Here is a 13,790-nt window from a genome sequence, read left to right on the forward strand (position 1 = left end):
AAGCAGAACCCTCTGCACCAGAGAAGAGCATGAAGTGCCCCAACCCGACCACCAGAATCCATAGCCAACAAAAACACGGCCTTCATAAAACAATCCCAGACCAGACCGAAGGGACCACAACAAACTGAGGGGAGGAGAGAAAAGAGAGCACCAGGTCCAAAGACCAGGACAGCTCAGGCGACGCATAGGTATCTTCTTGAGGTTATCTTGAGATGATTTTGGGGCTTTTTAGTGTCCCCGCGGCCCGGTCCTCGACCAGGCCTCCACCCCCAGGAAGCAGCCCGTGACAGCTGACTAACACCCAGGTACCTATTTTACTGCTAGGTAACAGGGGCATAGGGTGAAAGAAACTCTGCCCAATGTTTCTCGCCGGCGCCTGGGATCGAACCCAGGACCACAGGATCACAAGTCCGGCGTGCTGTCCACTCGGCCGACCGGCACAGGCCAGAGGTGAAAAAATGCACGGGAAAGAATCATATCCCTGGCTAGCAGACACGCAGACTGGCTGGAAGCCCACACAAACCAGTCATTGAGGTAGGCCAGAACCCGAAGACCTAGCAGACGCAGATGGGCCACCATGACTCTGGTTAAACGCGTGAAAATGCGAGGTGCCAGATTCAAGATGAATGGAAAGCAACAAAAGCGGTAAGCCTGTTGCCCCACTACGAACCCCAACCAATCTCCGAACCCCAGATGAATTGGAACATGCCAATAAACGTCCCTGAGGTCCAGAGAAATCATCCAAGAGGCCAACTCGAGAAGAAACCAGACCTGGGACAATGTGGTCATCCAAAAAGAGGGGCAAGGAATCAAACGGTTCACATGGGACAAGTCCAGAATGAACTGAAGATCTGCACAGTCCGGTTTTGGCACCAGAAATAAGCGAGAACCCCACTTGAGAGATGAAATCGTTTCGACCAAGCCCAAGCAAACCCACTCCGAGATGACCCGACTGAGGGAGTGGGGAAAGGGCCGATGAGACCTCTGAAAAGCTGACTTCCGCACAGAGTGACCACAGCTCTGACCAGACGAAGAAGGCCCCGGGAAACACACTGGCTCAGAAACTGGCACCAAACCCTGTAAAACCTTGAACAACCGAAGCCCGAGCCCTGGTACAACCATCCCAAGCAGTTCTAGAGCAACACCACCACCACCCACCAGATCACCAATAAGTCGAAAATGGAGCCGCTGACAACAACTGCAACACAGTCCTCTGGAAATAACCAAGGACAGAAACGGAGACGAAGGCTGCAAAGCCATAGCCCAAGCCGAATCAAAAGAAAGGGCTAGGACGGCTTGTCAACACGTGAGACAAGAGGTGAAAAATGGAGACACCGCCTCCCTGAGGATCAGTGCATACAGCTACAACAGGGCAGTCAAAACGAAAACCTCAGCTGAATGCCCCCCCCCCCCTCCCCACTCAACACCCCCCATATCCTCCCAAAGCCAGTCCAAGGACAGCTCCAGAAGGCCAAAGAAGCACAAGACCGAGGCTAAATGACCGCAAGTTTGATGGTCATCAGCCACCAAAGCAGCCAACAGAGTGAGAACCTGAGCATGCAACTGCACCAGACCCACATCATGAGGAAGCGCATTGGTGAAAAGGCACTCATTGAGGAACTCCAGGGAGCCTTCCAAGAATACCTGCAACACCCAGACAACCTCTCGCCAATCAAGCATGCAGGTGCGACAAAAACCCCACCAAGCTCCAAGCGAAAAGAATGGGCAGTCTGCCAGCCAGGAAGACTCTGGAACCTCATAGTGCACCCAATACGGGAAAGAAGAGTCGAATTCAAAGTACTTATGTTGTGTGAAGTTCATTCTCAAACGAAGAATGGACTTGTATATAGGCGTAACCCAGGTCTAGCAGGAGGTATGCACCAAGGGCCTCCCAAACCTCCGCAGGGAAAATCTGAGAGGAAGTAAACCTCCGGAAGGATGAATCCGAGGAACCCAAAGGCACCCGGAAATGGACCCAAAGGGAAGCCGCACCCATCTCAAATTCAAACAGGGAAGGAGGATACGAAAACCCTCGCCCCTGCAACAGTAACCCCTGCTTAACACTTTCGCTCGGGGATGACGCAGCATTGCGTCATCCGTTTACTGGCGGTAATGCCGGGGATGACGCAGCATTGCGTCATCCACTTTAAAAATTCGCCAAAAATCAGGTTTGTATCCGATTTTTTGGGGACTGGTTTTAAAATGTGCGCCGATGTCTTCCCATTTCCTTTGTTGAGCCTCGTGGCCCTCAGGCGGCTTGGCACACGCCGTGGGCCCATTGTCTTTGCTCCACTGTTGTGACCAATGTCGTCTCCCCTCGCATCTCAAACGTGTGAACATTTCGGCTATTTTCCGTGGCTATATTTCTTACTGCGGCTTTAGAAACTATCTACGCTTACTCCACGATGGATAGTAATCATGAACAAGGCCCTTCCAGGAAGAAAATTGCGAAAGAAAGGCTTGAAAAGGGTGGGAATTGGGAGTGTAGTAGGAAGGCCTCTGAGCGCTCACTCATGGCTAACGCGTGGCCCGTCTTCAACTCGTCGGCGGTTGGAGCGTGACCAGGTGTTTTTTTTTATATGCTAATGTTCCTCTAGAGAATTTTATTACGAACCCATTGAGACCAAAATGAAAGACCTAGGACAAAAATTGAGGTGACCAGAGTGAAAATAGTGAAAACATTTTATCTCGTTTGCGCGCTCCCGGGTAACTCGTTCGCACTTTCTCTGTTTGCTGCGGGTAATTAGCCGGGCTTTTGGAGTTTATATGCATTTAGTGCTGTAGAGAATTTTATTGCGAACACAATGATACCAAATTTATTCTCGTAGAAGGAGAATTGAGGTGACAAAGTTGAAGAGAGTATACACTTTTCGGAATTAACGCGCGCTTCCGTGACACGCTGGGGCCCATATCGCCCTGTCGAGGGGTGGCGCGCGGGGTGAGCGAAAGTGTTAAAAGGCACAAGGACCCAAGCAGTATCAAGTGAACTCGCCTCGAGTCCCTGGAACCCCTGACACAGGCCCCAGGGCAGAGCCTTCATCCAGACCCACCACCCCTGAAGAAAAGGCAGAGTCCAGGGGAAAAGCTTCAAAGAAGGCAGTCTGCTGGGTAGACCTAGAAGCTTCAGCAGCAAAATCAGGCTGAACTTCGCCCTAGATGCACTTTAGTTCAGGACCCTTGTTGGTGCAGTAGTACTCCAGATTGAAATTCTTTTACCATGTCGTGGTACAGCTGACTAGAGCGCGTCTGGGAACACTCGGCGCATAGGTTCGAACCCTCATCAAGGCTCTTGTGGGTTTGTTCTTTTATTCATTACAGTATTAGTTGTATTGGGCAGTGTTCAAGAATATTTAATTGTGGATACCTTCTTATTACTTTTACTGATCTATTATACTTTTTAATTAAACTTTTATTACAAATACTGAACATGATCTTTTAGCTCCATATTTGTACTTTAGTGACACTAAATAACTGTCTCATGTTCTTTGGTAATTTTAAATAAACTTTACTTGCAGGCAGTGTGAACTTTTAGTGGCCAAGGGTGAGCTGACAGGGGCATGGGAGCTTCTTGGTGCCTTGCAAAAAGACCCGGAAATTGTAGGGGAGTTGCGAGTGAGACTCCTGCTGGTAGAGAGTTGTGCAGCTGTTGCAGGCGGAGGGAATGCTGTTGCTATACCTTTACTGGTAGAAGCTCTCACTACTGCACATGATCACCATCTAACCTATTTGGCAGCACTCACACATCTACACACAGCTAATGTACAGGTAACAAATAAATTACAGTTCTAATGTATTTTTATTAAAATCATTGAGCACTTGTGGACAACATTGAATAAAACCACTTTCTGTAGCAGAGGATCCCTTTACGCGTCGTTTGATAAGGGTCGGACACTGATGAAATGTTGAATAAAGAGTTCCGACGCTGCATAAGGGATTTTATTACATACTATATTTGTATTGCTTTCATTCAAGTTTAGCATTATATTTCAATGCAAAATTAAATAAATTTTGTGAAAATAGGATTAAGTAATTTTTTTTTTTTTTTTTTTTTGAAGAGATCCTTCAATAGTGTGCTGAGCCAAAGCCTAAATAGTCCACCCAGGATGCTATTTGGCTTATCTCCATGACAAGTAATGTTACAAATGGTCTTGCCATGTAAATAGAGTGGTGGTGACAGCCAAGTGTGTTGAATAAACCACCAAGCGACCGCTCTCAATAACACAGTCATGAAACCACTTAATAACTCTCTCTTAAGCAATATCTGGACTCTATAAGATGCCCAGTTATAACTGTTAGCAACTAGTTCCATAACCAACCACTACAGTGACTGCCATCAAATAGCAAGACTGGCTATCACAACACAGAGGTGTTGACAACCCAGACTTGTAGAACAGGCTGAGACAAGAAGAAAGAGGATGCAAATACAGCATAAAAAGGGTGACTTGCCTATGCAAATGAATAAAGCCAGTTGGTATTGCAGGGAGGACCCCCCTGACCTGACCTATATAACCATGCAACCAGGTACATTATTATACCTGTCTATAATTCTCGGGATCAACATTCCCATGGCCCGGTCTTTCACTAGGCCATCTGGTTGGTGGTCTGGTCAACCATGCCATTCAATGCAACTGCTCACAGCCTGACATGAGAGACACAGCCTTGTTGATCAGGTATCCTTGGAAGATGTTTATCAAGTTACTTTCTGGGGGGAAGCCCCTTCAGCTCCCGGGAGCTGTCCAGGCTGATGTGTATATTATTAGATTTTGGCATCAGTCAGTGTGAATGGAGTTCTAGGCCTACTAGGGACCACGAGTCAGAAAATGGCCCCCCCTCAGATAGGCACGAGGAGCAATGGCCCATAGAAGTTCACCTGTGTTTGGAGCATTCTTTGTCTGCCATCGACCGGGCCAGGCACCCAGAAAGGTAAGCGCCTCAAAACAAACCCCTATTCTGGTGAAAAGACTACAGAAAACTAATGAGTGGACAGAACTCCCCAACTGAAAAATGAGCAAACGAGCATGACATCACACTTGCCGCACCGCTTGTCTGTGCACCTCCCCCCTCCCTGGGAGAGGGAAGGGGGAGCCCCAGACCCATCACTCCTGTCATCGACCTGTCAGTTCTCGGCTGATGTGATTGTGGCTCGGTCGTGTGACCCAGCTCCTGATTCTCTCTGTGTTGTGCTGTACCTTTTGTCCAGTACTACTCTTACGGTAGCATACAAGCTGGGAGTAATAGTCACATGTACTGCATGTTCTTAGGGTTCCCTTCCCCTGAGTGCCTTGTAAGTACCGCCCTTGGGTCTTCGGGTTATCTTCCACAAGCCACCTTGGGAATCTTCTTGAGTTATCTTGAGATGATTTCGGGGCTTTATAGTGTCCCCGCGGCCCGGTCCTCGACCAGGCCTCCACCCTTAGGAAGCAGCCCGTGACAGCTGACTAACACCCAGGTACCTATTTTACTGCTAGGTAACAGGGGCATAGGGTGAAAGAAACTCTGCCCATTGTTTCTCGTCGGCGCCTGGGATTGAACCCAGGACCACAGGATCACAAGTCCAGCGTGCTGTCCGCTCGGCCGACCGGCTCGGGAAGGTGGCTTGTGGAGGATATCTTCCACCACCTCTGTTGGTCTCTTGCTGCTTGGTGATTGACCGCCCTGGGAGTGTTTGAGGGGTTTCCTTCTTCCTTGTTTACCTTGGGGTAAGTGGTAGTTTTGTACTGGTAGGGGCACGGGGTACTGTGCAGCTAGTTTTAACCAATTACAGCAGCATGCTCTGTTCCTTCTAGGTACGTTGTCCTCTTGCGGAGTTTTTCTTTTCATTTTTGTTTCTGCCTTGTGGGGTGTGGGGTCTGCTCTTGTTCAGCTACCCCGAGTTATAGTAGGGTCTTGACCTACCTCCTTTGTTCAGTGGTACCCCCCTTCGAAGTGTCTGAGGACTTCGGGGTCGGGGCGGGGTTTAGAGAATTCTGAGACTCGGGCAGTTTTGGGGGTTTTTGGGAAGGCATTCGAGTAGGTTCCTCCAGCTGTGTCAACAGGGTCTGACCAGTGGGCCCCCTTCCTTCCTGCTTTTCCGGCTGCCCTGGCTTTTTCTTGTGAGGCCGGGGCTTTGGAGGATGACTCGTCCCCGGGGCATGATGTGGAGGTTCCTGGGGTTGGGGAGGGGTTGACTTGGGGGTCTTGGGCCCCGCTGGATCCTGCCTGGGTTTTCCAACCCACTGAGCGGGGCTTTTTGTTACAAGGAGTGTGGTTTTCCTTCCCCCCCTCCCTCTGTGTACAAGTTGGATTTGGGTTCAGCCCTCCCTAGGATCGGTTCTGGATCCCTTCGGGTCCTTCGGTTCCATCCTTCTGGAATTTTTTGGCTTCCTGCGTCTCGCCTACCGAGTTGCAGGCGGCCATTGTGGCTTACCTCCTGTGCAAGCTGGACTTCGCCTCTACAGTATCCACTCGATTTAACGGCCTATTTGGGGCTGTACCCAGGTCATTATTTCCGGAGCTCCAGTATTTCCGAAGTTGTCGAAGTGTCGGTAATGTTTCAAGTAACATTCAGGTAAGATATATTTTATATAACTAAAATGAAATAAAGTTCATTGTGTAATTGCATTCCAAGTTAGTTCCTGTGTTAGTGCCCATTCCATCACAGGTTACAATTAATAATTCCCTCATATGACAAGTTGGATCATACAAGTGGACCACACAACAAGTGAACCATATTAACCAAACACCTCTCTCATCCCCACTCTCCCTTCACCCCCACTCTCCCCTCACCCCCACTCTCCCCTCACCCTCACTCTTCCCTCACCCCCACTCTACCCTCACCCCCACTCTATCCTCACCCCCACTCTATCCTCACCCCCACTCTATCCTCACCCCCACTCTACCCTCACCTCCACTCTTCTCTCAACGTCACTCTTCCCTCACCGCCACTCTTCCCTCACCACCTCCCTCCCTGCCTCCCATCCCTCCCTTAACCCTCAAACCGCGAGGGGTCTAAATGGCTTCAACACCCACAGGTGCAACAACAACAAAAAATCCAAAAAATTCTTTTGTCTTATAAAAGTGTTCACTTGTGTTCACTGATCATGGAAAAAATAACAAAAATTGTAGGTGGCATATTTTAGCCGCAATAGGGTAGGGAAGTGTGGCAAAAAAGGGGCGTTCAGAGCTTTCGCCAGACGAGGTCTACTCCGCCCGAGCTGTCAGGTGGCAGTTTTCAAGTCGAGGTGCCACTGTATTGTGATATATTCATATAATAAAATATGTGAACCATCTCTGTACTCAAAATTATGGTGTGCATATTAGTGATTCATTTATTATGTTCATAAAACAATAAACAAATAGTTTTGCTGTTATTACACTATATACACAGGTTATATATAAGTATCTGCATGTTTTGCTCACCATAACGAACCACTAAGTTGCCACAAATATATTATTACCTAATTATTTCAATGTCTTTTTTTTTTTTTTTTTTTTCAGTAATATTATTCAATAGTGTGTACAGTGGGGCCTCGACTTACAATGGTAATCCGTTCCCAGAGACGGATCGTAAGACGAAATATCGTAAGTCGAAGCGATTTTTCCCATAAGAAATAAAGGGAATTGAATTAATCCGTTCCCCACCCTCCAAAATATTAACTTACAAATACATTTTATACTGAATACAGTGGTTTTTTCCAACTACAATACAGTGCATATGTTTATCTTACCTTTATGGAGGACTCATGATGCGTATGGAAGATGGTGAGGAGGGGAGGAGGAGAGGTTTTACTGTTTGGAAGGGGAGTCCCCTTCCATTATAACAGTCTCCGTGGTGTAGTGGTAAGACACTCGCCTGGCGTTCCGCGAGCGCTATGTCATGGGTTCGTATCCTGGCCGGGGAGGATTTACTGGGCGCAATTCCTTAACTGTAGCCTCTGTTTAACGCAACAGTAAAATGTGTACTTGGATGAAAAAACGATTCTTCGCGGCAGGGGATCGTATTCCAGGGACCATAGGATTAAGGACTTGCCCGAAACGCTACGCGTACTAGTGGCTGTACAAGAATGTAACAACTCTTGTATATATCTCAAAAAAAAAAAAAAAAAAAAAAAAAAACATCAGGCAGTGATGACTTCTCTGGTGTACACTCTCTCCTACTTTTTGCCTGCATACTACTAGGACCTGGTTGTGATTCACTGCTTGTTTGTCTCACTAAACACATTTCTAGTGATTTTTGTTTTTCCATGTGTTTTAATTTTTGTCTGTAGTGAGACATCACAGTGTCATTAAAAAGGTTAAGGCAACGGCCTACTGCAGCTTGATTTGGGTGAGTCGTTTCAGCAAAAGTTTGCAATTCTTCCCATGCTGCACACATTTTCTTAATGAGGAAGGGACATTCTGTACTGTCTCCTCCTCCCCTGAAGAAATTTCCTCAACTGTCTCTTGTTGCTGCTTCTTGTGAAGTTCTTCGGTGATCAGTTCTTTGCTGTGTTTCTCCACCACCTCGTAACACACAACACTCAGAACACTATGAATGCCACTTTTTCTAAATTTCTCAAACCATCCCCTGCTTGCCTTGAACTCTTTCGCACTTGCATCACTCGTTCCAAGCATTTTCTTTAAAAGGTCTTCATGCAATTTCCTTGCTTTTTCACAAATGATGGCCTCCGAAACTCTATCACCCGCTAACTCCTTGCTGTGTATCCAAATTAATAAAAACTGTTCAACATCCTCAAGTGTTTGTGTTCTATGTTTTGTGATTATTGATATGCCTTTTGCCACTTTAGTACTCATAATGTCCTTTTTCTTAGCCAGTATGGTGGATATCGTTGACTGAGATTTGTTGTACTGCCTAGCTAGTTCAACAACCCGCACACCATCTTCATATTTACGAATGATCTCTTGTTTTTGCTCAATGGTCATCCTTACATGGATTTTCATATGTTGAACCTTACCACTGACTTTCTTGGGACCCATGGCGTGATATATAATAATTACTTTTATGTTCAAAAAGCAAAAAAACACCACAAAAACGGAATTTCTTTAAGGCGTGATCATCATTAAGCGGGCGGCTGTAGTAAACTGAGGCAGGTCGGCCCGCGTGTCAGGGAACCACACGCTCTGTCGACCCAAATGTGTACCAACAAATATCGTTAGTTGACGACACCATCATATGTCGAGTTGCATTTTTCGATCAAATTTACATCGTAACTCGAAATTATTGTAAGTCGGGGCAATCGTAAGTCGAGGTGCCACTATATTGTGATATATAATAAAATGTGTGAACCATCTCTGTACTCAAAATTATGGTGTGCATATTAGTGATTCAATTATTATGTTCATAAAACAATAAACATATAGTTTTGCTGTTATTACACTATATATACACAGGTTATATATAAGTATCTGCATGTTTTGCTCACCATAACGAACCACTAAATTGGTATTATGAGTCAAAATTCAACGAGGAGTGACCGCCGCACACCAGCCAGCTACTCGCTGCCACTCCCTCCCTCAACAACACCTCACTTGCCCTCATTCTCCTCCCACAATACTGTTTTTGCATTTATTCACTATACACAGATGTTATATATAAGTATTTACATGTTCTGTTCACCATAATTGTGAATCTAAGCTTGTATGGTGAGTAAAGGCAATAAGACGTAGCTACTCACACAGTCAGCTGGTGGCAGCCGCCCTCAAGGCCAGACGCACTAATATTTCTCCTCCAACAATATTGTTTGTGGTGTTATTACGCTATATACACACATCATTTATAAGTATCTATCTGTTTTATTCACCATACCTGTACAAATAAGGTGGTATGGTGCCCAAAGACCATAGTGGCCACCAGTAAACAACATGACAAGTCATGCAGACGACGCACCTCCCTCACCAAAATGGCGGCTCCCAACCTACTCCTATTGCTGTTATTACACTCTATACACATGTTATATACAAGGATCTACATTTGTGTTCACCATAGTGAACCACTAAGCTGGTATGGTGAGTGCAGTCAATAAAAGGTGGCCACAAACAGTCAGAAGACGACGCCACCACCCTCCCTCCCACAGCATTACTCCTCCCTCCATGGAGCACAGCCTTAAATATCACCACAATCCTGCTATTATCAGAATCCTGGTCAGTTTTATCACAGTCAAGGGTCTTCTGTAATACTATCATCACTAAATAATAGCATGAACATATGTATTTTGACATTTTTAGGCGATGCTGTGGTCACAAGCTGAACAGCAGTGCTGTGCGCTCATGGTGTATGTATTGCACGGTTTAAGGGTTAATGCCGTCCATCCCTCCCTCACTGCCTTCCTCAGGGAGCCGGTCGGCCGAGCGGACAGCACGCGGGGCTTGTGATCCTGTGGTCCTGGGTTCGATCCCAGGGGTCGGCGAGAAACAACGGGCAGAGTTTCTTTCACCCTATGCCCCTGTTACCTAGCATTAAAATAGGTACCTGGGTGTTAGTCAGCTGTCACGGGCTGCTTCCTGGGGGTGGAGGCCTGGTCGAGGACTGGGCCGCGGGGACACTAAAAGCCCCGAAATCATCTCAAGATAACCTCAAGATAACCTCCCCCCTTTCCCCTCCTAGAGAGAGGGAAGCTGCGCAGGCAAGCGGTGTGGCAAGTATGACGTCATGCTTGTTTGCTCATTTAATAATTGGAGAGCTCTGCCCACTCGTTAGCTTTATGTAGTCATTTTAACCAGAATAGGGGTTTGTTTTGAGGTTCTTACCTTTCTGGGTGCCCGGCCTGGTCGATGGCAGACATTGAATGCTCCAAATACTTGCACTTCTATAGGCTATTTCTCCTCGTGCCTCTCTGAGGGGACCAGGTTCTGGGTCGTGGTCCCCAGTAGGTCTAAAACTCCATTCACACTGACTAATGCCAAAGTCTAATACTATACATATCAGCTTGGATCAGTTAGCCTGGAGAGCCTCCGGGTCACACCCAAAAAATGGCGGTTCATTACATTCAATGCTGGTTTTCTGGAGGGAGCCCCATAGGCTCCCCGGAGCTATACCAGGCTGATTTGCTAATGTCAGACTTTGGCATCAGTCATGTGTATGGCGTTCTTAGGGCTTACCAGGGACCACGGCCAGAACCTGGCCTCCGCAGAGAGGCAAGGGAAGCAATGGCCTATAGAAACCCCCGTGTGGTTGGAAGCATTCTATGTCTGCCATGAACCGGGTCAAGCATCCAGAATGGTAAGCATTGCAAAGCAAACCCCTATTCTGGTTAAAATTGCTACCAAAAGCCGAACTAGTGGATAGAACTCCCCAACAGAAAACAAGCAAACTGTTCTTCGGCTGATGCTAAAGGCATTGGTTGTGTGCTCCGGCTCCAGTAGTTGTTTCAGCACTGTACCTAGAGTGTGGTGTCTGTCTTCTAGGTGGTGCGTAAGCCGGGAGCGAGTCTCCAGAACTTGGGCTGCATGCGCCTAGGGTTACCTTCCACAAGTTCCTTGGGTCCTGCTTCTGCTAGGCCGTTTACTGTTTGGTTTTCGGCCGCCCTTTGTGTGCTTGGGGGTTCTGTCTCCCTTGTTCGCCTTAGGGTAAGGAGTAGTTTGCACTGGTAGGGGCACAGGGTACTGCTCAGCTTGTTTTCACCAATCATAGCGGCCGGCTCTGTTCCGCCTGGGTACACTGTCCTCTTGCGGGGTTTTCTGTTTCTTTTTGTTTGTCTGCCTGGTAGGGGGGTCTGCCTTTGGTTCTTGCCCTCTTTGTACTGGGTTCTCTTCCTTCTTCCAGTGGGTCCTCCTGCTAGGTCCCCATGAGTGTACACGTCCCGGGGGTTCAGTTCTTAGAAGGATGTTTGGTAGACTTGGGTGCCGGTTTGCAGTACCCTGCCTGGGATTACCTGAGCGCGAGTCCTTTTATAGTAAATGCTCAGGACCCTGGGAATTTCCTAGGGGGAGCATGGGCCCAATGGATGTGGTCCCGGAGTCCTCCCTTGCTTTGTGCGAGTTCGAGGGTTGCTCTGTCCCCTTGTCTCAGGGTGACTCTCCCTGTTTTGCCTCCGTCTGCAGCCTGTGGGGTCGGTGACACCTTCGGACCTGAGTCCTGCAAGTTTTGTTGCTTGTTTCTGACTGTCTTTATGCTGACTATGTGGGTGCAGGCGGCACGGGCATTGCACGTTGCGTTTCGGTGGCTACGCGCTAGGTCATTTGCTCCCCGGAAGCCCTGAGGCTGCCCCGTTTTGGTTGATGGTCTTGTCGATCGCCCCCCCCCCTTCCCCCACCCACTTCCTCCCTGCATCTGGGTCCTTACCGTCTGTGGGTTCGGAGTCGAAGCGGGACTTCCATGGTTTTGAGACTCGGTTGGTCTCGGGGAATTCCCCTTCCAGGTAGGGACGGGGGCATTCAAGCCTGTTCCTCCAGCCATGTTGTATGAGTCTGCCAGTGAGCTCCCTTGGTGATTTTCACGGCTGCCCCGGTTTTTTCTTGTGAGGCTGGGGCTTTGGGGAGACGGCTCGGCCCCGGGGCTGGGGTGGGGCTGACATGGGGGCTTCAGGCCCCGTTGGACCCCGCCAGAGTTTTTCTACCCTCTGGGCGGGGCTTGTGGTTATGCTCTTCTCTGTTCTTCGCCCCTTTTTCTTGGGACAGGACTTTTCCGTCATGTCCCCCTCTTCTTGGGGCTCTGTATGGCCTTTGGTCTCGGGTGCAACTGGGCTTTTCTGTGCCTTCGTCATTTGTGCTTGCTTCTATGTGTTCTCGAAGGTTCGGGATGGTTTTTGCTCCTTCCCATATTATTGAAACGTCTGTCATCTTTTGGTGAAGCTTCCCTCCGGTCCTTTCTAGGCCTTGTTGGTCCTCTTCCTGGCTTCTTCGGGGTTTTTGGCCCTGTCTCGTTCTTATGTTCATGTGTCTTCTCTCCGTGCTGTGTCTCGGCACTGCTCATTTTCCTTCAGTTCTCCTGGTCTGGGATGCTGGTTTGGGCTACTGGTAACCCTGTTGGGCTACTGGTAGCCCGCTTGAGTTCCGATTCGGTTCATTGTACATGAGCCGGCTATGTGGGTCGTTGATTACTTCTTTTTGGCTTCTGTTCCCATGAATTGGCCTGTTTCTTCAGCGAATCACTCAGGATACGACCCCATTTGGGCTGCTTTTCTGCTCTGTTGTTGAACAGAGTAGACAGGAACAGAGTAGCGCAACCCGTTGGGTTACTTTTCTTTGGTGTCCTGCGCATGCGCCATGGGAATGTGTTTTGGTTCTGGGCAGTGTGCACATGTGCTAGTGTTCTGCGTCCATTTTCTCTCGGGTGCTTTGCCTCTCGCTCTTCTCATTCTCCTGTCCGTGCCCCGTTGCTCTTGGGGGTGTTCTGGGGTGCCGCTATGGGGAGGTCGCCAGGTTTTCCCTGCGTTTTGGGTGGGTGGTGCCTACTTCGCCGCTCTCCTCCTCTTTTCCTGCATGAGCGGCTCTGGCCTGCTTCCGCGGGCGATGCTCCCGGTTTTCTCTGCTACGGGTGCACAATACCCTAGCTGCCTCCGGTGGCTCCATTCTCATAGACTTGTGTCATGACCCTTCTGTGCCTATGTTCTGCAGGCGAGTTGGTGCGGTTCTGGCATCTCCTTCGTCCAGACGCTGTTTTGTTTTTGGGGGGTACAGATGGGTGTACATAGAACATACGAACAGGGGTGCCTGCAGAGGGGCTATTGGCCCATACGTGGCAGCTCTTGTTTCTAACTACCCGATTCAATCGTCAGATCACAGGTGACTGCAGGAGGCCTCTTGGCCCATTCGAAGTGGCTCCTGCCTATATTCATCCTGCCCCTCTCCTATGCATGTCCAAGCATGCTTGA

The 13,790-nt window shown here is 48.4% G+C and overlaps 1 protein-coding gene across 3 annotated transcripts in view; it reads left to right on the forward strand.

The window, feature by feature from the left end:
• The window catches only part of ida (anaphase promoting complex subunit 5 ida), a 149,585-nt gene that overhangs the window by 121,888 nt on the left and 13,907 nt on the right, over positions 1-13,790 (forward strand). For all 3 annotated transcript variants that reach the window (XM_045767699.2, XM_045767701.2, XM_045767700.2), the window contains one exon: positions 3,516-3,765. In XM_045767699.2, the coding sequence (XP_045623655.1) occupies positions 3,516-3,765 (250 nt within the window). The remainder of the gene's footprint in view (positions 1-3,515; positions 3,766-13,790) is intronic.

This window comes from Procambarus clarkii, chromosome 72, assembly GCF_040958095.1.
Source record: "Procambarus clarkii isolate CNS0578487 chromosome 72, FALCON_Pclarkii_2.0, whole genome shotgun sequence".
Lineage (NCBI taxonomy): Eukaryota > Metazoa > Arthropoda > Malacostraca > Decapoda > Cambaridae > Procambarus > Procambarus clarkii.